The sequence below is a fragment of the Falco naumanni genome, chromosome 10 (assembly GCF_017639655.2).
Source record: "Falco naumanni isolate bFalNau1 chromosome 10, bFalNau1.pat, whole genome shotgun sequence".
Classification (NCBI taxonomy): domain Eukaryota; kingdom Metazoa; phylum Chordata; class Aves; order Falconiformes; family Falconidae; genus Falco; species Falco naumanni.
In genome coordinates this window covers 8,268,306-8,294,613 of record NC_054063.1, presented here as the reverse complement: position 1 = coordinate 8,294,613, position 26,308 = coordinate 8,268,306, and the positions used below count along the sequence as shown (strand labels likewise).

The following is a 26,308-nucleotide window of genomic DNA, read 5'->3' as shown; positions in this document are numbered from 1 at the left end:
TCTTCTTTTTTTAATGCTCTTATATAGGGCAAATTCTGGGAAGTGTCATAGTAAGTTGCATGATAAGCAATCATCATTAGTGGCTGAGAGAGTTTAAACTATGTCTGTTGCTCTTAAAGAGAAACCCTGCAGAAGGGGTATTTTATTGATTGGAAGAATTAGGCAGATGAGCCTAGATACTTTTAAGCAATTTCGGCAAGCATTATGGCTTTTTCTTCGTTGGCAAGGGGTTTATTTTCAGTTGAGGACTAGAATCTCTATATTGGTAAAGTTAACCTTTGGTTAGTTTTTGGCCAAGTGCTTTTTAGGTACAGCCAAGCTTAACGAAGAGCGATGTTTTCTGCAGAATCTGTGCTAAGATAATACAAAACAGAAGGCAAGTTGAATGACATCAATTTAAAGAGAGTTTTGAAAAGAAGTAATACAATTAAATTGTTTGAAGAGTCTGTTAATGAGTCTGTCTTGCTGTTTCACAGACAGCTTGTGACGAATTAAATATTTTTTGTTTTTCCCTCAGCACCAATTGGTAGTCATTGTGCCTAGGTTCAAGGCTTGATTTCTCTCATATCTTGAAGTCCTTACAGCGTTCCTGATAAATATTAGCTGACTTGAATCCTGATCATCACAGAACCGTGGGTACTGTAGGAATGTTGAAGTTCCTAAATTTAGGTACTTGCTTGAAACATGAGAGTTCTTGTGTCCATACTGTCCCTTTGTGCCAAATGCTTCTTTGAGGAAGAAGTGGATGCGCTCTGCCTGCATCCCCAGCCTGCTGCAGGCACACGCACCGCCCGCTGTGTTTGAGAAATGCTGGTACTGGGGAAATCTGAACACCACCAACCTGTCTTATTTAAAAAATAAAAACTTCTTCTAAGGTGCACCAGAAGCTGTTTCAGAATAAAGGTCTTCGTTCTATTTATTGACCTTGGGTCCTTTTGTAAGACCTAATTCAATTTGGGATTGAATTTACAGTAAAGGATCTATACAAGAGCTACTAAACTGTTTTATATGTGTTCCTTTGAGCCTAAGAAATCAATCCCAGTACTAAAATGCTAAAACATCAAAAAATGGAGAACTGGAATTCTTCTGCTTACCTTTGTAACTATGGGTAACATTGTAGCAGAGCATAAATTGGACTTTTTCATGCAAAGTGCTGTGCAAATATAGTGTAGTATGTCCAGTGGAGTTCTGCTTTAAGAATGACGGTGTTTTTTAAAATTTTAATGTTGAAGTTCAAGAAATCAAACACAGCAGATACTTGTGTTTTAAGGAGAATTGACATCTCGGCTCTGTTCAGTAGAAATGCCAAGAGCGCTAATTCTGTCACAAGTATGAAATGATTGTCTTCACAACAGTTTACTTAAATGAAGGGATCTTGTCAGGTACAGCTTATCCTAGCCTACCCATGATCAATCCCACAGCAAAATCCTATTGGAAGTACTTTGTGCTTACTGATGCTTTGCTGTTTGTGTACATTGCTCTGATTTCTGGGATCATCCATCATTCATTCAGTGTGAGGTTAATTTCTTCCAATTCAGTTGCGAGAGTGCTTCCTTCTGCACTTATTGAATCGTAAGAAATAACTGGAGATCTCCTAGCTTTCATGACTTGGTATGTATTTTTGCTACAAAGGTATACTGAGACTTGAGTTCAGGTGTCTCCTAAAATAATGCAGTGAAGCTAGGTCAAAACTACCCCGTAATCTGGGTGAAGGGGTTTGGTATAGGGAAGGCTAAACAGGAAAAGTGACAATCCATATTTATTCTGCAGTGAGGAAAACCTGAAATGCTTCTCCTGAAAAGCAGTGTTTCTTCTTTATACATAACTTACCATGTAGATTCCACATAATGAACAGGGTTCTTGCTGTGATGTATGTAATATCATGAAAATGTTTGATGCAGATTCTGCAATGCAGAAGCCGAAAGGGGAACCCCTCCCTCACCAACTACAGGGTGAGAAAAATGCTTGAAAGATGCTTAGCTTCTTTTGATGTTGCTGTGGAAGCCACATAGGTGTTTTTTTCTTTGGTTTTTTTTTTTTTTTTTTTTTTTTCTCCCCCCTTGGTCTTTGTTGATGGTAAATGAGATAGGGGTTGATACAGGAAAAGAGAATTGAAACTAGTTCAATTCATTTTTCCCTTTGGAAACAAATTTCTAAACTCATTGAAGGAATTGCCTTAGTTCTCAAATTGCTTACAAAAAAGAGAAGATAACTTTATTGCAGCTTCTGCAATATCAGTGTACCTTTTAGAATGGAATTCACCACATCTCTTAGAGTGGACTGATAATCCAGGCAGTGGGCAGTCACCTGTTCACATATGCACGTGTTTAAAATAGTATTGCAAATATCCTGTAGTTAAAATCTAGCTGTTCATCTATGAAAAAATTCACATACCTGTACCTAGTATATGATACAATCTCTTTTGTACCTGGTAAGCAACTTTAAAATGAGTCTTCTTTCCTAAAGAAAGACCTGAAGAGGTAGGGCTGTGCTGCTTTCTTCAATGCCGACCAGCCAGTTGGGTTATGTCTGGGGCAAGTCTGTTTTAGAAAATAACCAAACAAATGCAAGTGTATTTGAATCTTTTAATAAGCACAAACCCCAAAGATGAATAAAGATGTGACCTTTGTGTTTAGTGATATTGTAACAGTATCCTGTTCTAAATTAAATCCCAGGCTAACCTGTGCTTTGTGGATGTAGACAACCATTTCATTGAGCTGCCAGAAGATTTACCCCAGTTCCCAAATAAACTTGAGTTCATTCAGGAAATTTCAGAGATACTAATGGCTTTTGGAATCCCACCCGAGGGAAACCTTCACTGCAGTGAAAGTGCCTCCAAGATGAAGAGCCTCAGAGCATGTGACCTGGTTTCTGATAAAAGAAATGGGAACATAGCAGGTTCACCATTGAATTCCTATGAGCTGCTAAAGGAAAATGAGACTATTGCAAGACTCCAAGCACTTGTTAAAAGAACAGGTGTGAGTCTGGAAAAGGTAAGTTTTGAAATTATCTGCATTCTCTCTGGCCCTGCAGTAGTAGTTGGTCTGAAGTCATGGTCCGAAGACGCCATTTGTCTGGCTTCACTAGGGAGAACTCTATGTTAACACGTTCACATCTTGTGTTACACAACCTTGTGAACATCTCTAGAGACAAGGGCAAGCTTGGGTGAGAGAGGGCCCACAGCATTTAGTGAGACCTTTGGCTATCCTCCAGTTTCTTTGCCATGATAACTTGTTTTGAAATACACCTTGCCTTGTATATTCTTGGGTTTAAGATTTATTCTAAGTTTACACCAATTTCTTATGTTTTACATAGCTAAAACTGACATCCAGATAATTGTGAAGTTGGAATCCAGTCTTGGTTTCTACAGCTATCTTTTTTCATCTTTTTTTCATCTTTTTTTTTTTTTTATCATTGTGTGTAGAATATCTGTTATTTTGCTTGTATATAATGTGCTTGCCATAGGGATATTGTGATGCTTTATTCTGGTTGATGTTGTAAAAATGCATTAGTGTCTGATTCCCAGTGAGTGAATATGCACAGCTCTTGGTGACTCTGGTTGGATTTTTTGGGTGATCAGAATTGGGAAAAAAAAGTTTTGGCCCTTTTTGCATAAAAGGTATCACTTGAAAGACTACTGTGGGGGGTTTTTGGGCCTTTGGGGAATGGAGATAAGATTTTCTCAGCAAAGGTTTTATTTCTTCCATGTTTAAATTATCATGACTGGTTCTTCATTGCTGGGTCTGATTCCTACCCATGTGACTGTAAGTTGGGCTGCAGGTGAGACCTGAACAGAGGCAGAAATTGTGACCTACAGTAGGGTGGGGAGGGAGCTCTGGGGGGGTACAGGAAGAAGCATTTGGTTACTGGACAGGATTAGATGCTCAAATCAGCTGTGTTCCTCTTCTCAGATTTTTCTTTTGCATTGTCGTCTTCTTGTTCAGGAGAAAATTGGTAAGAAGCATTTGGTTTTTTGCTGAGTGGATTGGGAAGTGATGGGAAAAGTATGGTGCTTCTTAATTTCTTGTAAGTTTTTGCACATTCAGGCCCTAATCTACTCTGTACTCTCTTCCATAGTAGTTGAAGTCTCATTTTACTAGCTTTTTTTGTGATGATAGGCATGTATAGGTTATAACTGTCAAAATTTTCTCAAATGAGTAAATAAAAAACCTGCTTAATGCCAAATACCCAGTTAATGGGGAATGTATAGATGCCAAGGGCTATTTTTGAGATGTGGTTAGAAGAAATGACTGAATAGCAAAGCTTTCTCTAGCAGAGAGCATGGCTATACGATGCCATGTATGGCTGGCCTTCGACTGCTGTAACCAAGGTGCTTAAAGAAGCATGGGACAGCTGCAGCAACTGCATCACTGTGCCGATGATGTAAGCTGTAGATGTTATATCTAATTATGTGTGGTGGTGCCTCTTAAAATAATTAATGAAGGCAGGGGTAGCAAATGTGCATTCAAACTGGTGCGTGAATGCTTGTGGCTTTGATTATTTTTTTCCTAGATAATTCCTATCAAAACTGACACAAATTGAATATCTGAATCTCAGCTGCTGTTCCCATAAATCTTAGCCCACATATTAACTAAAAATGCATTTTATTTCAAAGATTGCTCCGGGCTGTGTAGTGATGAATTGTGCGTTATGCTGCTAAGGCTACTAGACATATACAGCTTCCTTGTGCTGTGCATTCTGTCTGCATTTGGAGGCTGGTATGTGTCAAACTGTAACGGCACTAAACCTGGACTTGTATTACACTGGGCAGAAATAAGTATTTGCCTAATAATGCAGCAGTACTAAAACCCCCTAAAAAGCCTATGCAGGTGATTAAAAAGTAAAAAGTAGTAAGTTAAGTGTATGGCATATGTGGGTATGTATATGGTTGCCATCTATCCCATCTCGATCTAAAGCATATCCAGTGCAACCAGTAATAAAGTAGGGTTATGGTTTATTATTGAAACTGGAGCTTTTGTAGGCAAAGATTTTTTTCTAGATTTTTTTTTTAACGTTGCTGTTCTGTTACAGTGCTTGAAACTGCAAGTTGTTGGGTTTTTTTAATTGGGATGTTAACTTAAGGAGTAGCAGCTGAATGGCAGATTAAGATCTAGTATACCTAGAATACCTAGCAAAGCAACAATACAATTTTTTTGTGTGTTTCCTTCTCAGCTGGAGGTGCGAGAGGAGACCAGTAGCAAAAAGGATCTTAAAATTCAGTGTGATGAAGAAGAATTCAAGATTTACCAGCTGAACATTCAAATCCGTGAAGTTTTTGCCAACCGCTTTACGCAGATGTTTGCAGATTATGAAGTATTTGTCATTCAACCCAGCCAGGACAAGGAATCTTGGTTTACTAACAGGGAACAGATGCAAAATTTTGATAAAGTAAGTTGTAATAAGAAGATATGTCAATGTAAAAAAGTAAAACAGTACTCAAACCTAAGAATTTGTTTACAGGGCTGTGAAATGGAAAACAGTACTGTCAAAATTGTAATTTTTTTCCTTAAGTTTCAGTGTTCCCCCCAAAAAAGTCACATGTATATTACGAGGAAAAATATATACATGAGCACACTTAATATCCTTAAAAGAGTATCTTTACTTGTATTACAGAAGAATACAGCTTACAGTAGAGAAATAGCTTAGAAAACCTCACTTTATTGCTAACCTCTACATTAAGGTTAAATGTTACTAGTGAAAAGGATATTTATCTTTTTCACCAGAAGAATTGCTGAATATGTTAATGAATAAAGCCACGACCTCATGTAACACATACATACACACCGGTGTCCTCCTAGCTCTTTTCTAGGGAATGCAAGACCTCGTTCTTCAAATTTTGCTGCTGTCTTCTTTACTGGAGATCAGATACTTGTCAGCAGGGTAGTTCACATGGGTGAAGATTATGTTGCAGCTCTGCCTGCTAAAACACTACTCTGATTCCCATCAAATTGTATGGAAGGATTCTCATCAACTTCATAAGATTTGAGCTCAGCCAGCGGAACATAATATCTGCACCTGTGGTACTGTTGTTGTGGTTTGCTGGGATTCTGCTGAAATTTGTAGAAAATTAAGGAAATGCTAAAATCACAGTTTAATACTTACTGTGCTGTATAGTAGGTGATTGTCATGAATTAGAATTCATGTAGACTTTCAGAGATAGAATTGGTGTGTGTAATAAAACTAGGCTTTAAGTGGTACCAAAGCTCTCTCATACATCCTTAATTAGAAAAAATCGGTGCTTTTGGTGGATGTAACTCTCTCTGCAGACTCCCAAACACTCTTATCTCTTCTTGTCTGTTAGGCATCTTTCTTGTCCGACCAGCCTGAACCTTACTTGCCTTTCCTCTCGAGATTCCTGGAGACCCAAATGTTTGCATCTTTTATTGACAATAAGATTATGTGCCACGATGAGGATGATAAAGACCCTATTTTGAGAGTATTTGATTCTAGAGTGGATAAAATCAGGCTGCTAAATGTTAGGACACCAACTCTGCGCACATCTATGTATCAAAAATGCACAACCATTGACGAGGCTGGTAAGAGTAATAAGCCACTTTCTTGATGCTTAAGAAAATACAACTAGTCACCGCTGTTTTTTGTAGACATTTAAGTAACAATTCATGCTTTGAAACCTCAAAAAAAATAGACCAAAAAAGCTGAGATGCAAAGCTGAACTAAATGTTATGTAGGAAGTTGAGATGTGAGATGAAATTCCTCTGAAGTTTAATTGAACTTGACTGTTTTCCTGCATGCCTTGTGTGAAAAATGTTTGACCTTAAGAATATAAACATTTTTTTTCCTTTTGGTGACAGTTCTTTGATGTTTAATATACTGTTGTACTTAGTGTATCTGTTTGGGTCAGTAAGAAACTTCCACCTCCCCTGCTAAATTTGAGATCCACTTTTAGTTGAGGATGTGTGATTATAGATACATGTCTGATGAAGACAACTTTAAAAAACATAAACTTTTTTACTGTTTCAGAGAAATCTATTGAATTAAGGCTAGCAAAAATAGATCACACTGCAGTCCACCCACACTTGCTGGACATGAAAATTGGACAAGGGAAATATGAGCTTGGATTTTTTCCCAAGCTGCAGTCTGATGTTTTATCCACTGGACCAGCAAGCAACAAGTGAGTAACCTAGGGCAAGAGGTGCTGGAAAGCAAATTGAGTGTCTCCTTTTTAAAGTGAGATCAAATCAGATTATATGGGTGGGTTGTGTGTGGTGGGTTTTTTTTGTTACATCACTTGCATTCTTTCTTTTTTCTTTTTAAGATCTGGGCTTCCAGAGGCAAATTTACTTAAGAAAGCCCTATTATGTTTGAGGTTATAGTTGATTTACTTTGAGTTACTTATAATTGCTGTCAATATGAAAGCAGATCTTCTTACTGGATCTCAGTTAAGGCCTAGCAAGTATTTTAGAATATCTTCTTAGAAGAACTTTGAAAGAAAAGGAAAAAGGTGTTAATTGTGACTGGGTATCGTAAAATAATGGAAGAACGCAAAGCAAGTGTATAATGATCTAATTTTCTGAAATCCTTTGTTTGCCCGTATGTATTTGCAGCTGTGCTTTGTTTGATGTAATTGATGTCAATGTATTCAATATAAAATTAGATAGAAAATACTTATTTCCCTCATTGCCGCTGCCCTTCACCTAACTCTTGACATTAGCTTAATAATACTCTTCCATCTGTAGGTGGACGAAGAGAAATGCTCCTGCACAGTGGAGGCGGAAGGACAGACAGAAGCAACACACAGAGCACCTGCGTCTTGACAATGATCAGAGAGAGGTGAAAATTGTTCAGCTATAGAGATCTGATTATTTTTTTCCTCCCTAATTGCCTGAATAATGCTCTGTAACCTTTATGAAATGTCTAGACAGTTCCTTGCAGTTTCTGCTCTCCCTTATGTGTATCTAATACAAATTAAGTTCGTGGTCCTTAGCAGACCAAAATATCTAACTTGCTTACTCAAAGTTACACCATTTTTACCCCCTCTAAGGACAAAAATGTCATCCAGTGTTATGAGCGTTCCCTGAAAATGTCATCACATGTTGTAAAGATTATAGAAGGGGAGGGTAAAGCAGGGAGGCAAGGCAGAAGAGGGGAGTTAACCTTAACAGTTTTGGGTTTAGTTGTTTCCTGTCTCTAAATAACTCAGTCACTCTGTGCTGCTTTTTTATGTTTGATGGAGGAAAGATAACCACCTCCAGCGAGTGATTAATTTCATCCTAAAATCAGAAGCATTGCCGTTTTGGAGTTGCCTGTTCTTCTTCTGTAGACCATAAAATAAGTCTTAAGGTGGCAAATGGACACACAACCTCCTGTGAAGGTGGGAATGTGAACCCCACCGGTGCTGTCGGGTTTGTGTCTGCCTGTTCCAACACAGCACTGATAATTTCTCCCACCAGTGCTTCTGCAGCTGACACAGTTATTCTTTGTGGTGAAGGGATGTTGAAGGATCTGGGTGGTGTGAACTAATTACAGTACAGTTTCTGATTTGTGTGATACAGACTGAAAACTTGTTATACTGGATGTTGATGTACAGGTAATTCCAAGAATCATCTGGTTTAAAATTTCAGAAATTTTTTTTGTGTGTAGTAATCCCAAAGCTTCACTTCTCTTTAAATGTATATTGTTTGTTGAAGACAGTATTCTCTTGCCTTGCTTAAATACCCTCAAAAAAGCTTTAATTGGAACTTTGTAGCCTTGTGTCAGGGTAGTGTTGTCAAAGTCAAGTATCGTTGTCTGTCCAGTTCATCCTTTTATGGTAGTGGTTAGTTTAATTTCCTTTCCTGTGTACTCATTGCCAGAATTTTCTCACTGGTTTGTTAAAAGTTTGTTTAAGTATAGTGTTGCCTATGTCATCCATAACCATGTAATAGAAGAATGTCTGCATAATAATAAAAAAACCTATGAGTAGTTTCTGGCTTTGATGTATTCTGTATATTCCGATAACTCTAAAGTACTTTTTACTTAGAAGTAACAGAAATGAAGACTAGTTGATTTGTGACATCATTATTGCTTTTAACAATTATGATGTTTAGCACATACAAACTTCTGGGATGCCAAGTAGGTAATTACAAAGGCAAAAATCTTGTAGCCTGTAGGTTATTTTGTTTGTTTTCCTTTTTAACTAACTCCTCACAAGTTGATTATTCTATAGGAATTACTCTGTCACACAAGGCAAATAATTTCCAAGGAATAAAATTTACAATATCTATACAGTACTAAAAATTACAAATACATGTTCAGGTGAGGGTACCAACTGCCAGATTAATCTGTGCTGGTGTTTTAGCGTTTTGTGCTGTACCTTTTTAACTATAATACTGAACGAACATTGCCCTCCCTCTGCCAGGTGAACCGGAGGCTTTCCTGTGAAGTTGGAAAGAACGGGGAGGGGGCCCTTCTGAGGCCAACACTGGAGGTCAGGCTGGGCAGGGGGCAATGGTTTTGAAGTGCGGTGCTGTGAGTTGTAGAGAAACTGAAGCTTTGGAGCAGGCAACAAAAAATCTGTGGAATTGAGACTTAGTGGCTTTTAACTTGAAAATCTTTGTGCCCAGTGGAGACAGAGTTTATACCAATCCAATGACTGTGTGCCATCTTTTCTTTTTTCCTTTCAGATTCATTACTTAAAAGTTGATTTTTATGTTGAATGCTTGGGAGTTCTGCATTATATTATGTCTTCACTCTTTTCCTTTTCTGTTTTGCATGCTTGCTTTTATTACTTCATATGTGCTTACCACTTTCACTTTACATGGTCTGCTTGGCTTTTTGCTACCAACTTGTTCTGCCAGCACCTGGACTTTTCCATGTCAGAGCTTCAGTTGCAGTTCTGTTTAGACTGGGACCAGCATGATTGGCCCTTCATGCCCTGTATAAAATCTGTCTCAGAGCGTTATCTGGTATGTTGAATGCACAATATGACTCTAATCATAGTTCTGGATAAAGATACACAATATAATGTATATATCATAGCTGTTTAGTTGCAAGGCTGATGGAGAAGGTGTGTTTTTCCCTCTGTGAAGATCATATGTTGGACAGATCTGTCTATTTGCCAAGTTTTCAGTTGGTTGTTATTTCAGTGTAAGCTAGATAAGTTACCTAGATAATCTGAAATGTGTACTAATGCTGCGTATCCTGTCAGTGCCTGTACAGGATTTTCTCTTTAGCACTTATTCACAGTTAACTGTGCCCCAATCAATCCACCTGGCTTACAAAACATTTGTCATATTACTGTCTCTGAAGTGTAAACAATGGCAACTCCTTGATGGCAGTAACAGGAGCAGAAAAGCTCTTTCAAGTATAGTGAGTTCAGGAAATCATTTTGCTCAGAAATGCAGGTGGTTCACAGCTGAGAGCTGTGTGTAGCATTTTGCAGCTGCTTCCTGGGAGGGTGGGTGAGAAACAGGAGATCTGCAGGAATGCAGGGCATGGCACAGATCTTGGGTATTGTCAAAGCTGCAGGCAAATTTTTCTTGCAATCCCTACGTAAAGCAGCGTGCCATTCGAATCGTCTTGGTCTGGGTAATTATTACAAGCTTGTCATTTTATATGAAAAAATAACAAGACAGTTCTCAGTGGTGGACGGAGTAGTTGAATCTCTATGCATCTCAATATCCTTGGCAGTTTGTGTTGCATTTTTGTTACTCAGCAATGTGTGTTCTAATACTAATTGATGTAAACGGGGATTTGATCTCCGGTGAAATAGTACCTGAAGTGTCTCAGCCCAATAGAGTGCTGGATGTAACAAGGGGCCTTTTCTGAAAGACCACGTGATCCTTTCCCCCTCATTGCACAGGGGTGGGTTTTAAAGATAAGTTGACCCTTTTCTCTTCAAAGTAGTCTCACTTGTGCTTTTCTCTGTATTTGTCAATTTTCTACCCCAATACAGAAGTATATCCAAGAAGCCAGGAATCTGGGCAGCACTATTCGGCAGCCCAAACTGTCTAACCTCTCCCCATCGGTAATTGCACAAACAAACTGGAAGTTTGTAGAAGGCTTGTTGAAGGAATGCCGAAATAAGGTAATACAGAGAATAATTCTGTTCTTTTGCAGCTCATGGCCATCCTTTATGGACTATTTCGTGGTCAATGTGTTTGAACCCCCTTCTTCTGCCATCTCTTTCTGCTTTGTGTCTATAAACATTTTTGCCTGGTATCCATGTGAAGATTTTTGCATGGTAGTGAGAAATTCATTAAGAGATAACATTGAGAAATTCTACAAGGAGTGGAAACTATCAAGCAGATTTATGACAGAGAATGTGAAATGTTAGAAAGTGATTGAATACTCTGATGGGTCTTTATCATCCTGCTGCCCATGTCTATTATATCGTATTTCACTTCTCACTAACGAGATTACACTATTTCAATGAGAGTGAATATTCCAAAAGAGGAGGTTGTGGTGAAAATGTAGGAGCTTGTATCATACTAAAGGATGTGGGTTAACAAACTTCTGAAATGTTAGTTTTCAGGCACTTTACAAACTAATGTAGAATTTCTTCATTGACATGCTTCACCATTATATATTTGACAATATATTAATCTGAATTAAGTGTTAATGTTTATATTAGCACGGTAAAGAGAATATTTATCAAGTAGACACATTCTTGCCTTGCGTCAGTGGAGGTAATACAGCAATTGTATACAACTTTTCATAAAACCATGTTTAATACATGCATCTACTTCTGATTTCACTTTAGTTTTCCATATGTATGAAACAGTCCACATAATCACCTTCACTTGATAGGGGCATATGAGGGTGAAAATCCGTAGGGACAGACTTGGCTCTTTCACCGTGGGAATGCAGCTGTAGTGAATGTAGTGAGCTTGCCATTAGCAGAGAGAAATTACCAGGGGAGGTGAGGAGGAGGAGAAGCTGGAGACTCACTTGGAGTGCTTAGTCTCAGCTAGGACTGTGCATAGGTGCCCAAGGGAGTATTAGTCATTTTTGTTGCTATTCTAGAGTAGCTCTCAGATGAAAAAACCTGTAGGAGAAGAGCAGAAGTGATTCCCTGGTCATTTCCCCCTCCAGATAACTGTATGATTAATATATTGTGACTGGGGGACTGTCCTTTAGAGCTTTGGTGATCTGTATGAAATTGTGCACTATTTGGGGGCGTGTGGTTCATCAGGAAACTAAAGAGAGACGCTCCAGAATGGGTTTGGTTTAAATGCAGATACTCATCTGGTAAAACAGGGTCTTACAGGAATGACCTATCCCCCTGCTGCTTGGAAGCACTTGGGCACGTTCCCCTCCCCTGGCAGGGGACGGACACAGTGTGCTGCTCCTGGTCCAGCCTCCCCAGGCTTCAAACCCACCCAAGACGTGTGTTGCAGGGCCTCGCTGCTGCACCTCTAGCTTGTCAGCGTGTGGCCTGCTGTTCCCTTTGGGGTTACTCTGTGGAGGCTTATGTGCCCCTTGGCAAGCCCCTTGTCAGAAAAGTGGAAGAGCCAGTGAAGTGGTCAACACTGGTGCTGCCATGGCTTGAAAAACAGGGATGGAAGAAATGCACTAGCTTCAGAAGTATTGTGTACACCCAGTTATTCTGCCAGATACTTGCTATTGTGTGCTTCCTTGTTGGCTATTTAATAAGTGTAAGTGATCTTGAAAGTTCCCGCAGAAAGAATTAACTCTTTTGCCTTCTCCTTTTTGAGACCAAGCGGATGTTGGTTGAAAAGATGGGTCGAGAAGCTGTGGAGCTAGGTCATGGTGAAGTGAATATCACAGGCGTAGAAGAGAATACCCTTATAGCCAGTCTGTGTGACCTCTTAGAGAGGATATGGAGCCATGGTCTGCAAGTCAAACAGGTGAGGAACGAATATTCCTGTATGTTATCTGAGCACACTTCCCTAAAATCACATGTCAGAGGATACCTTTTGTGTGTATGTAGATGTGTTAAAATACTTGTGTGTGTGTCCCCAGCCCTTTTTATGTCGTTTACTGCCCCCTTGTCTGTCTTCACTTTTTGCTGTGGGCTATGTGCAAGCATACATCTAGATGTGCTCCACAGATGACTTCTTGGGATACTCTTTCTGTTTAACCTGGGGTTTTGGTTTGATTTGTGAGTTTTGGCATTTTTTTAATAGGATGGTGAATGAACTATTTCGGTGTTGTTAGTACTTTTGTTTGTGAAGTTGTGTTGACTAGAAGGCAGCATGTGCCAAAGGTGCTGTCGGTGGGATGTGGTGTGGGGAATTTGTTTTCATGAAGGATACTTTAGTTTTTGAGAGTAAAAAACTTGCTATTGTGGTTTTTTTCTGAATGGTGTAGGGATAGTTAAGGGACTATTGTCAAGCACTAGTTAGAGGTGTTTTCCTATGAAATTAATAATTTTGTTGTGCTCTTCTGTTTGGAGTCGCTTGTGGGACTAGATGGAGCTTGAAAGGCTTTTATCCTTTCCTCCTCCTTTGTACAAAGGAATAGCAAGAACAGTGAAGATGTAACTGTCGTTTTTTAAAAGAACGTGCAGAATAAATGTACATAATCCAGACAACTAATTCATTATCTCTGTTCCCAGCACCCAAGCGCCAGCATTTAAATCTGCTCTCCTTCAAACTATGTAGCAGTTCTCTGTGTGAAGATTTATCATGTGATTCTTTCCCTTCCCTCTTGTATATCACTTAGGATAGAAGCTGTACTGCTTTCGTCTTAGAAGACAGAGCATCAGCATACTCTGCTTCAACTCAGATTTGGGCCTTTCAGACCACCAGACGGCCAACCCTACATAAGGTTAATGCTTTGGATTGATTGCAGATGTTGGCAGATGGTGCTGAATGGTGGAATAAAGAGTGGTGGAATATAATAGAGGCCTGATGGAGGAAGTGCAGTGCATCTCATATTATGATCCACAGTTAAAAAAAAACCACAAAAACCAACAAAAAAAAACCCCAACCAAAGGCCTAACACAAAAGCACCACCAATTCTCTGTGTCTTCTGGCCTTTATTAAATATGCAAAAGCCTGCTGTTTCATACATTGATTTTATTTTATTTATCAATAATGAGCCAAGGAGAACTCTTCTTTCTCAGTTGACCTTAGTAATGAAGATGGCTTTCCTTCCACCAATCCCAGCTTTTACCTCTCCCCTGCTGATGAACCCTGATAGTTCTACATTAGCTACCTACTGATTCTTCCACGTGCAAAGTAAACCCACACCTTCCTGTGCCCAGAGCAATGCGGGAGAGTTGTTGGATACAGGGTCTAATGACTGAAGTAGTCTGAACTTTCTGCAGACCTTGGTTATTCCCTTGCCCGTTATGTCCCACTGCTTTCCTTAGGCTGCCTTCCTTTCCCTTATAGATATAGCTTGCATCATCATTGCTATTTGGTGAAGTTAAAGAAGAGGAACATGATGGTTAAAGGAAGTGGGCAGATAGATACTGCATGAGTTCTGACATTCGTCGTGATTGTTGACATTTTTGCTGCCAGATCCTTTGTTTGCTGCTTGATGTGACTGTTGCCGTTCTCCTTGCCATGGCAGCTGAACACTAGACTGCGTGTGCATGTGTGTGTTTGTTGGGAGTAATGCTGTTGTAGATGTAACTTGTTCCCTGGTTGATAGTTTTCATGCCCTCTTTTCATAAGACTTAAAATTTTGGCTTTCCATGTTGGATCAATGAAGGCATTGCGCTTCTCTGGATTTTTTTGTATCTTCACCACTGAACGCATATTTTTAATTTATCTTGATACAGATGTTACAGACACTCTATGCTTTATCTTCTGGAGCATGCCACTTCAGGAATAATGGCTCATAGTTCTTTATGTCAACTGTAGTGAGCTATAGGATGGAAGTGTTTAGAGATTTTTTTTAAAAAGACAGTATTAAAAAAAAATAATCAGAGTTAAACCATAATTACTACACCTCTTAGGAAGGCATTTAGATGATTTTAGATTACTTTGATAGTGCTGAATTGTCAACTGTGCTTTACAGTTAGGGTTTCTGCACAAAATGTTGTAATAAAAAATATGGCTTTATAATAGAACTGCTTTTCTGAAATGCAGGATTGCTAAATCTTTACTGGGATTTCAAGTTAATGTAATAATTTAGGAAGGTGATAAGTAATACTAATTATTTTCCTCTGTAAGTAATGCCAGTTGATATGCTGAAGAGCCCCTGTTCAGTTACCGCTGCCTTTCTGTGGCTTTGCAAGATTTTGGTTTATCATGCAGGATATTTTAGGATGAATCCAAGAATCTTTTTAGTTTGCCAGCAAAAGATTTCTGCACACCTTGCTTTAAGCCACCAGAGCTTTTTAAGAAGGCAACATAACAAGCGAGTTGCACTTTTAACATCATTTAATGCATTTATCTTGGCCTAAATAGTACATCCTGAATTCTAACTTTTAAGTTGGTTTTCCATGATGTGTAGAGCTGAAGTATTCTTGCTGATAAGCTTTCATTTCCTGCTTGTGTTCTGGGTTGTCTGACTGTGTTTGTGATTATCCAGGTCTTTTGCCTGATGAAATTGAGGGGGATCTTTGGAGGTTCTAAAACTTTCCAGCATACATCTGTAGCCCGGGATTACCCTGAAGGCAACAGATGCGCAAGGCTGGGTCTGGGTATGAGATGGATTACTCCGGCTGGCTCTGCATCCCTTGTCATGGCACTGCTGGAGAGGCAGGAAGGGGAAGGCACATAGTGCAGGTTACAGCCTCAGCCTCAGAACTCTTCTCAAACACAGTGTTTTACAAGCCTTTAAATACTTTCTTTTCATGTTAATGAACTATGAAGATCAAATTACTTTTTCCTGTTACCAGAATCCTTAGATCCCAGTAGCTTGACTCATGCTTTCCTTAATCTCTTTACAGCTCCCAAGCACCTCTGCTTGTGTCTCATCTTTGGTTTTTACCAATGACTTTAACAGAGATAAACATATTTAAAGCAAGTTTTTCCTATGGCTGATACTTTCAATGATGATTTAAACTATTCTTTTTTATTTGTTAGTTATTTATTCAGCTGATAGTGATTTCTTTAACTAACTTTTTTTTAATTTATCTTAGGGAAAGTCTGCTTTGTGGTCTCATCTGTTACACTACCTAGAAAACAGACAGAGAAAAACTACATCGGGCAGCTTCAGTACCTCAGGTAAGGTTAGCTTCTGCTGGAAGATGATGCACATTTGCACTATGCAGAGATCATTTCCTTGGAAATACCCTTCACTCAATATAACTAAATCAAGTTTTCTATCCGCTACAAAATTAATGGGGACCTGGTGTATTGCCTTAATATATTTCGTGAAAAATAAAATTTTTGGATTGAGCCTACTTGTTTGACTGCAGTAGTCAGATAACCAGAAACATCTGATGTTTCCAAGATAGGCTTTAAAATGGATTGCTCCAATACGCCATCCTCCATATGACACATAGTCACCGCATGAGTGGCAAAGCATATTATGTTACGGCTGGGGGTGGAAAACAAGTATAAGCATATAAAATTGTATTATGCATCTTGAAGTTTTATATTCTCTCTTGAAAAATAACTGAACAGTAACTTGTGGTTTAAAAGATAACACTGAAGAAACGTATTTTTTCAGATGGGGGCATAAGATACAACTTTGGAGAGAACAACGGGTTTGGGGGAGGCAGTGGGTGCCTTTTTTTTTTAAGCTGCTTAAGGCAAAAAGCTGAACATTACTAAAATGCATAAGGTCCTGTAAGCAATCAAAACCAAAGAACTGGAAAGTATTAGGGTTTCCTGAATGTCACTTGGTCTGTAGCGTTTTTGTCTATGATACTGAAATTACAATCAGTTTTATGTGTTCTGACTTGGGATTGAGGGCAGGGACTGTGTTTAACATACAACTTGATTCTAAAGTAGTGGTTGAAAGATAAGACTAATAATATTGTTTAAAAAAACCCCAAAGTGTGCTATTAAGAGTGTTACAGGAGTGTGCAAAGTGATAGATTAGTTAGGCCATGTGTGGTGTACTGAGTAAAACATATTGAACACTATTTTTTGGCGTCAACAGTGCCAGTCAGTTTTACTACATACAAAGGAAACAGGGTAGTCTTTAGAAAATAATACTTGATTAGTGTATGTCTTAAGCCATTTGATGTCATACCAATTTCAGCTGAAGCTAAGCTCATTAATGTGTTAATGCTCAGTGTGTGCCGATCTGCATAACCATCTGTGTAGCGTATTAGATTTTCATGTTATTTGAAGCGGAAATAATGCCACAATATCTTCACAAAGCAGTGAGTCATTATTAACGTAAGAGTGCACGTTGCGGTGTTAATTCACCTTCTTTCTTATATTGATTTTAAAATCTTTAGATGGATTTCTACTAACAAGGATTTCTGTTCTTCTGAAAGTAGGAATACTTCTTGATTCGGAAAGGAGAAAGTCTGATACCAGTCCAGCCATGTCACCTCTTAGAATCTCTCTCATCCAGGATATGAGGTGAGTTTAAACTATTAAAAGCAATACAGAAGCCCCATGATACCTGCATATTTGTGTCTGTGTTTCATACACCAGGAGATGGATATGGGGAAGGAACCTGCTGAACTGTTTTAAAGTTTTAAAGTACATAGTGCAACCTTTTCATTGACCTCCACAAAAAGATATTTTGTACTGCAAAGTTTGTATATTGTCGCAGCTACTAGCTTATAGAAATACCCTGACACAGTTTTCATCTTTATAAAGTATTCTGTATTGTTTTATTTCCGCAGAGATGTGGGTGTAGCATATGTGTTTTCCCAGTCGTTGCCAAGTTGGTTGATTAGCTCTGAGCTCATTCTTGCTTCTCAGTGAAGAAAGCAGTTTAAAGAAATTGTTTGATCTAAAGGATGGGCTATCTGATGTTGGGTGCTGCAGTGTGAATAAAACACTAACTTCTGCTCAATGCGTTCTTTTCATTATGTCAAAAAACAATATGCCTAACTTGTGAATTAACTTTTAAAGGATTTTTCTTTACTCCTTTTTCCTTACCAACATCTGATATTTTTCACTAGGGAGGAGTGATTTGAGGATTTTCAAGGGACATGGTTGTCCTTTTAAAATATACCCTTTGTGTCTTGTATGGAAGAAAAGCTACTACTGAGCGTGCAAAGACAGTATTTAGTTTTCCAAAGCACTCAGCCATAAATATTGCAGTGATAAGAATCATTCTGGACCTGAAATCATGTGAGGCAATGGGTCTGGTTTAGAATTTTGTAAATAGGGCACTGCATTGCAGATATTTCCTTTCCAGGCTCTTACTGTTTTTGAGCTAGATATTTGAGGAATTTAGATGGTGCTGAATACTAAGGTGATCATGTCTCTTTTTCCAGTAGTTTGCCAAGAATGCAAAATATCAGGCAAAATTTCTTCTTCAGCCTAGCTTGGTTCAAAAGAACTGTCACACTGAAAATACTGGGCAGTGTCTTTTTTTGTTTGTTTTTTCCAGGCATATCCAGAACATTAGTGAGATCAAAACAGATGTTGGCAAGGCCAGAGCCTGGGTTCGTCTCTCCATGGAAAAGAAGTTGCTCTCTAGGCATCTAAAACAACTGCTTTCAGATCATGAACTCACAAAGTAAGATGATTTATCTTGGGCAAAGCTTTTAAAAATTTAAACCTGTTGAGTTGCTAGACTTCAAAAACCCAGAAGTGCCTATTCTTCCGTCTGCTTAGCAGTGTGCAAATGGAATAGAACAAACCAGCCTTCCGAGTGTGTGTCTACCTGTGTGTGAGCTATTTGGGAATTATGATTCGATGTTGGGGCTTCTCAGGTACAGAATCAGTTTTGTCAGCATAGACTGTCTGCGACTTTGAAATCTTCAAAAACTGCTAGGGATTAAATGAAATCGAGCGTAAGTCTAAATGCCACTACTTTGCTGAGTCAAGCTTTTTATCTTGGCCCCCTTTTTGTAACTGGGGGGTGATTTTGTTTTCCTTGGATTGTTTGTGTTTTTGCAACGTGTGGCAAAGTGCAGCTTAGGTCCTGGTTGCAGTTCTGTCACAATATGAAGAGCGTAAAAGGCACATCCAGATGTGCTTCTGTGGTTCTCTGATCAGTGTGACTCAAAGTGACCATTCCTTAGTTTCTCACTTCTGTCTCCAAATCTGAGACATTCTTGTAACTCTTTTCAGTGCCATGTAAAACAATGTAGATAAACCACACTAGAAGTTGATTTAAAGAGAACTGATGAATGGTGTACGTGCAGCACTTTGAAGGTGACTAGGAAGGCTGTGATGATCAATTCTTGCATCTCATTTTTGGGTCACAAGCTCAGGATGAGATCTGGTAATCTTTTGCAGTCTTCCATGTTAATACTTCAGAGCATGATTGTCCACATCTCTAGATGAAACTGACAGCTTTGCATTTAGAGCCTGTGTAAGAACATAAGGTGAATTGCTTTCATAATAGTAAAATATCTGCTATTATGATTTTTTTTGGTTTGGGGTTTTTGTGGGTTTTTTTATTTCCTCTCCTAAACATTTCAAAATACATGACTTTCAATTCCTTGCATATGAAGTAATTAAAAAAATTATGAAAAGACCCAACCATTGAGACCCAAAACACGATTTAAAGAGTAATTGTACCATAGGAAGAAAATGGGAGAAGTGCATTAAGTATGAGCGGAAGGGGGTATGTGATTGAAAGCTGAAGACTTGGACCTGCAGTAATTTCAAGTACTGCTGAGTTAAACTGGCAATAGTGGCAAAAGTACTTTGTACTAGTGCTTTGTGCAAGTACGGATCTTGAAGGGCAAAAGGAGAAATGCTCAGTACAAGGACCTATTTACTTGATGATGTCCAGAGCACATTTACATTCTATTATCTTTGTAAATGTAAATAATTATTTTGTAAATAGTACCACAAATTGGAGTACAGGCCATATTTAATACTAATTGTTGTAGGAGTAACAGTTTGAGGTTTACATACACTAAAATGTATTGCTGATAAGGTTGGTTATACTGTTTACTGTGTGGAAATTAAAGGTTCTCTTGTATGGGCCCTAGTAATTGTCGTTAGCTTTAATTGAAGACTTCTTCCTGGAGGCAGCTTAACCTGTGCTGTCTACCCTTCCTGTCCTCTCCTCCCACCCACACCCGCTTGCAAGAACTGTCTCCCCCTCTCAATCTCCCCAAACCCTAACTGCTAATTATTTGAGATTTGCCTTGTATTGAATTATGTTGGACTTCCTGATGAATCTGTGGCTTTCCAACAGCAAGCAAGGCAAAGCTGAAGGACAGAGTGAGGACAGCTAATGAATCTACCTGCACTCTTAAGTTAAGGTTAAGCCTCTCCAGCGAAGTCAGCAGTCCAGATCAGGTTAAATTTAGCAGTGCTTGTGCCATGCAGAACAAGTGCTGTGAGAGGAGTTTCCATACACCACCATGCTCCACACACCCTCCCACCCCCCTAAGAAAAAAAACCCAACAAACCCCAACTGTCTTGACCCTGGCCAATGTACTGTTTGTGTCTGAGACAGATTCTGATTCTCTAGAACAGCGTGAGACAGCAGCAAAAAGATGTTTAAAATGGAAGCGATGAGCAAAGGAGCAACTTGCATAGGAGTGACATAAATTCTTTGTAATCCAGCGTGTTTTGTGCTGCATTTAGATGTCCTAGTTAAAGAAAGGTGTTCTAGGCAGCATGGATTTCAAGTGTGCTCCGTTTGTTTTTAGAGGAAGCAGTACCAAGCTCCGTGAGGTATTAAAAGTAATCGTACAGCTTCTGCCTTTTTACAGTTATCGTGATTGTGTGGTGTTCTTTTTCAAAGCAACTTCTAGATATTTTAATTAACCCTTTTTTCTTCACTTGGCATTTTCTAAAAAAATACAAGAAAACTGAAACGTGTTTGTTTTCTTCCTAGTCTGTAAAGGGACAAGAGTTAGGGCACGGAAGGAAATCACATAGCCTCACTCCCCAGTGGCCTTTGTGTGCACTAGTAAATTGAGAAATCTTATACTATGAAAAGGACCTTTGTGGATAGACTGTCTGAACGCATGGTTCAGGTTATTCAAATGAAACATGGACATGATCAACCGTGAGACCGTTGTGGGTTTGCTACACTTGTGGCTACAGGCAGGTTGTGGTGGTTTAAGGCTCAGTATCCTTATTTCCATTGCACAGTTCCTGTCAATCTCCAGTGTTAGGTTTGTTATGTAAGTGAGAGTGCGTGTTTGTGTGTGTTAATCACCATTGATTTGTTTTGCAAATCTCTGACTTGTGAGTCACTTGCTGACTTTTTTGTAATTGATATCTGGAATTGAGATGAGTTGTCCCGATGCCCTCCTGGCAAGAGCAACCCGTGCGTGGCTGTGTCAGCACTTCTAATGCCCAGTTCATGCATTTGTGATGTGATATTCCTCTAGCATCAGTTGGATTTTGATGTATCTTGGCATGCTCTTTTGATTGTTCACCAACACAGGTATTATTTATTGGTTGCATAATTAACAAAAATAGTGATGATTGCTGTGTACAAGTGAGTAACTGTAAGATGTTTTCCAGTCCAAATTTGCACTTGAAAAGCTTGAGGTTGTAAATTCTTCTCAGGGTTTCTCAGTTGCAAGTCTTGCAGTGTGAAATTCTCTTAATGTGTTGGAGTGATTTCAGTAAGACTGAGTGCATTCTTTGCATGGGCGGTAGTGCCTCCACTAGTGAGAGGAGGCTACTGAGCAGCATCTTTTGACATTTCCACTTAAAAGAAGTTGGAAGTTCTGTGAGGTGTTGCAGTCCTAGCAAAGAATTTGCAACCCAGTAAAAGGGAACAGCAGAACTTTAGGCCACCTTTTGCACGCTTGTGATTTTGGTTATGTCAGGAGCTGTGTGCTGTCAGCACTGAAGCTATTCCCTAGCTTAATGTGCAGGTTGTTGTAGGCCCTGGGTTACCACCTATAAATTAATACAAGCAGATGGCCCCAGTGTTTGCCCTAGTATCCTTTGAAAATAGTCTTCTGTCTTATGCATGTGCTCGAGGACTCCACACGGCACCATCTGCTTGGAAGTAACTTAAGAGGACTCTCTTTACTTCAGTTCTGTCATTTTACATAGCCAAAAGAAGTACAACATTTCTTTTTCTAACTTTTGGAGTGGTTTTTGGTGGGAAAAGACTCTCGGACCACCCCAAACCTTGCTTTCAAGGGGTGGAAAATAATGTCAAGTCTGGGGCTGATGCACTTGGGAGACTTCAGGCTTGCAGTGTCAACATGTCTTGGCACGTTAAATACTATTGGCTTTACCAGTAATTTGTAATCACTTGCCCATTCCTCAGGGTTTACCTAATAAATAAGCACTATAGAAAATATTTCACAGAAAGCATTTTGTTACTATGACAGATTATTTGTTTTGCCTTGTCAGAAAACTCTACAAGCGTTATGCATTCCTCCGCTGTGATGATGAGAAAGAACAATTCTTATATCATCTCCTGTCATTCAATGCTGTTGATTACTTTTGCTTTACCAATGTTTTCACAACAATCTGTAAGTATTTGCTTTCCCTGGATCCCTGATTTCCAGATTTGGTTGAGTCCTTATCCAAAAATCTTAACAGCTTTGATCAACACACCTTAACCTAATATCTTAACCTAATTGTTTTGTTTTCCTCCTGGTATCTGTCTGTGTATGCTGTATCAGTATTTCTGTGATCCTCTCTGGTGGGCAGTAGTCTCTCTTTGTGCTGCTAAAGGCTTTTGTTTCTGCCTTCGTAAAACATGCAGCTTTAATCCTTTTAGTTGGGGGAGATTTCTCAACGTAAAATTTGATGGGGGGCTTGTTTGCAAGAACAGTATGGATTGCTCGTTATCAAGGTAAGAATACTAACACGTGCTAGGACTTAGAAAACAAAAAACTTTCTCCTTTTCATGCTCAGCCTACTTTGTCACATGTGTGTGTCTGAGTTTGGGATAACAACGAAATGCCCATCCAGGGCTACTTCAGAACTCTGCAACAACTGAAGTACTTAAAAAAAACAAACCAAAACAAAAGCCCTAGAGAAACTTTTAACCTGTTGCTGATGCCTAAATGTGTTTCAGAGTTCTCGTGCATTTGTGTGCCTGCTGCCACAGGACCTCACTAGTAAGATGGAAGGAAAGACTTTAGCAAAGCTTATAAAATTATGGGTAGGGGTGTGTGAAAGGACCTCTGTGGCTCCATGATAGGAGCCACCCTTGATGGCTATGATCCATATTTGTGTGCGTGAAAGACAAAGCAAGCAGACATCTAAGCAAAACAGGTTTTGGTCTTGTCGGCAGGTTCTGGATGATGCTAAGATCTGGTCTGCTGGATGCAGTTAAATTTTCACTTCATTTAAGGCTATCGGCACAAAAGATAAAAAGGGAAATGTTAATTAATTCTTAAATGCTATGAGCATCAAGCTTTTAAGAAAATTCAACCACCAAGTGCTTTCTTGAGGGCACTGACAACTGAGGAGATGCTGGGGGAGAAATGTATTAAACGCCTCAGCTGAAAAGCCCTAACTGTAATCCAGTTATGCACTATAAAAGAAGGGCAGATTGCCAAGAAACACAATGACCATTCAGATAATCGGATTTTGTTATAAAAGTTTGTTTAATAGGGGGCTGTGTGAGATGTTAGGCGATTGAAGAGCACATGCATTTCACCAGGAGCACATGCCTCATGAGTTAGAAAAGGGGCTGTAACTCAGGTGATACTAGGTTGAATTAGTTACTGATAAATCAGGGGGCCAGAAGGCATTTGAGCATGTGTGTGTGTGGTGTCAGTTAGAGGGGAAGAAAGTTGTTTGTTCTTTTAAAATCAGGAAGTCTTGCAGTTAGCATAACTAAGAGCAATATGGTACAGGGAAACTTGCAGCTTTATAATATGTTTTCACTGAATTTGTTCAGTCGTAGCAGTGAACGCTGTTGCAAGCAAGCCCTGCAAGCAAAGGCTTTGGTTAGTAATTGAATGGGAATTTGTGTTTGTCATGTAGTGTGCATACATGCACACACAAAAGGAGGCAGTTAAGCAGCTGAGCATGGAGTTGGCATGCTGCACTACGTTGAAGTTCTGGATACATGAATATTCTGTCTTTACTTCCTTGTCTTTAAGCTGGGGACAAGTAACCATCTTCATGACACGTGTTGAGGCTGGTAAATGAAAAATTATTATACCCATATGGAGGTATTATTCCATCCATATTTCTTTTTTCACTTGACAGTGGTTTGCTGTCAGCTGTGCTTCTTGATGACTGCTATGTGTACACTTTCTGATTGTCAATCAGTGCTTAGTGTGCAAGTGTTAGCAGCATGATTTAAATAGCAGCTCTGACGATGTTTTAACATTTCATGGTACTGCAGTAATATTTTGACTTACCTTTCCCCCCTCTCTTTATTAAAGAAGTTACCTATTTATCCTCCTTCATTTTTGAAGTGTTATTTCTTCTTGTTTTTACAGTGATACCATACCATATATTGATTGTTCCTAGCAAGAAACTTGGTGGTTCAATGTTTACAGCCAATCCTTGGATCTGTATCTCGGGAGAACTGGGTGAAACAGGAGTCCTGCAGATTCCCAGGAATATATTAGAAATGACTTTTGAGGTTGGTATTGCTTGATACAAAAAATGCTTTGAATGTTCTGTTTGTTCAGTTTAAAATTCTCCCCTTGCTGTGCTATCTTGCCACACATTTCATATCTTTAGTCTGTGTGGTTAGTCACAAATACTTCCTGTGCCTGTACATAGCACATTTAATCTATATTTAATGACATGCAGAGCAAAATGACTGACAAATCATTGGTGCAAGGATGGACAAGACTATCTTTATATTACAGCTTTGTGCTGTAATGGTGGGAGGTGTTATACCCTCTTCTATTGGAAACAAGTGATTCTGTTGTGATTTTTGTGTGTGTGCATGCACTGGATAAAATTTAATTGAAAAAGCTATTTCAACTGATGATGTCTCTGCTGGTCAAAATAGTAGTTAACAAAACAAAGCAAACCAAACAAAAACAAAGCAAGTGGCCTACCCCTAAAAAGCCCAGAATCGGTTGTGCTTTCAGAAGAGGGGAACCACGTTTCTGATTCCCTGTCTTAGCATGTTCCCTAATAGTTTACTCCTCCGGCATGCTGCTCTCTTTCAGTTTACTCTGACAAACTCTGTGTTCAATTTGCAGTGCCAGAACCTGGGAAAACTGACCACAGTCCAAATAGGACATGATAATTCAGGACTGTATGCCAAGTGGCTAGTGGAATATGTTATGGTCAGAAATGAAATAACAGGGCATACTTACAAGTAAGTATCATCCTGATGTTTCATGTTGGGTAAGTAGAATTTCTGCAGGGAGCTGATTAGAAAGGTCTTATGTCCTGAGACTCTGTGTCTACAGTTGCTGCTACCTGAAGGCAGAGAAAGATCACTTGGCTTCTGGCATGTTGTGATTCTTAAAAAATTGAACAGAGTTTTCAGTTTGCAGATGCTTGTGTCCAGCCTCAAAACATTGGTGGAGAAGACGAGTTGACTGTTGGGCATCTTAAAAATGATCTGCCTTGAGCCCAGGGAAGAAATAGCAAGTTAGAGCTTGCTGCTTACCAACTATGGGTGGTATTTGGTATTAAAGGCTGAGTGCTGCAGGTGTTACAGAGAGGTCTTTGGACACAAGCTGGAACACAAGGACTTATGAGTGTTAGAAACCTGTGTTTACACAGTGAAGGTAAAGAAATGAGATTTCCGTAAGAATGACGTTTATTTGTGTAGGATACAGCATAGTTTGATGCCCTGGCCTTTTTTTAGAGAAACTGTCAGGCTCATGTTGATGACAAATTGGCGGGTAAGTCCACTCGGTTCTCCATGCCAGTTTGTAATTAAATAAAGAGGCAAGATTCTATTTTTGGATGCTGTTCAGTTTTCTGATTAAGCTGATTAAACTGACATCAACATTGGTTCATGGAGAGTGATAATGAGCAAGTGAGCACATGTGCTTTCTAGTGTCTGACTTAATATTCCAATTCCAATAGATGTATTGGTGTTTTGGCATTTAAGTATATGTTTGGGGTTTTTTGTTTGGGTATTGTTTTTGGGGTTTTTTTGTGGCTGACCCATCTATAGGGTGTAGTGGGTCTTTCTCTTCTACCTCTTTTGCCTCTGCAAGAGGCAAGACACAAGACTGTCTGCCACATTTTGCTTTGTAGATCATGGTCATCTAGTGCAACATTTAGTACAAACTTGGAACAAAGAAGCTGTTTTATTTTTGCTCCCTCTGCTGGCAAAAGCCAAACCAAAGACTTTGTTACTTGTTGCTGGATGAGTGAAATAGTTATGATGACTGTACTGGGAGAATTTGGGTTTTATGCAACCGCAGTTGAAAGTCTTTGGCATGGAAAACTGAATCTGGGTTGAAGGATTCGATCCACATATCTCCTTT

The 26,308-nt window shown here is 39.2% G+C and overlaps 1 protein-coding gene across 12 annotated transcripts in view; it reads left to right on the top strand.

Annotated features, from left to right (window-relative positions):
• The window catches only part of DENND5A (DENN domain containing 5A), a 70,811-nt gene that overhangs the window by 34,964 nt on the left and 9,539 nt on the right, over nt 1-26,308 (top strand). For 2 of the 12 annotated variants that reach the window (XM_040608147.1, XM_040608145.1), the window contains 15 exons: nt 2,676-2,993; nt 5,173-5,388; nt 6,302-6,536; nt 6,982-7,132; nt 7,698-7,791; nt 9,798-9,905; nt 10,895-11,026; nt 12,657-12,809; nt 13,627-13,731; nt 16,001-16,085; nt 17,312-17,399; nt 18,385-18,513; nt 22,287-22,408; nt 24,341-24,486; nt 25,061-25,179. In XM_040608147.1, the coding sequence (XP_040464081.1) occupies nt 2,676-2,993; nt 5,173-5,388; nt 6,302-6,536; nt 6,982-7,132; nt 7,698-7,791; nt 9,798-9,905; nt 10,895-11,026; nt 12,657-12,809; nt 13,627-13,731; nt 16,001-16,085; nt 17,312-17,399; nt 18,385-18,513; nt 22,287-22,408; nt 24,341-24,486; nt 25,061-25,179 (2,201 nt within the window). Of the gene's footprint in view, nt 1-2,675; nt 2,994-5,172; nt 5,389-5,798; nt 6,018-6,301; nt 6,537-6,981; nt 7,133-7,697; nt 7,792-9,797; nt 9,906-10,894; nt 11,027-12,656; nt 12,810-13,626; nt 13,732-16,000; nt 16,086-17,311; nt 17,400-18,384; nt 18,514-22,286; nt 22,409-24,340; nt 24,487-25,060; nt 25,180-26,308 lie in introns of those variants that run through there. The other 10 variants (XM_040608155.1, XM_040608154.1, XM_040608157.1 and 7 more) reach the window with 8 other exon arrangements.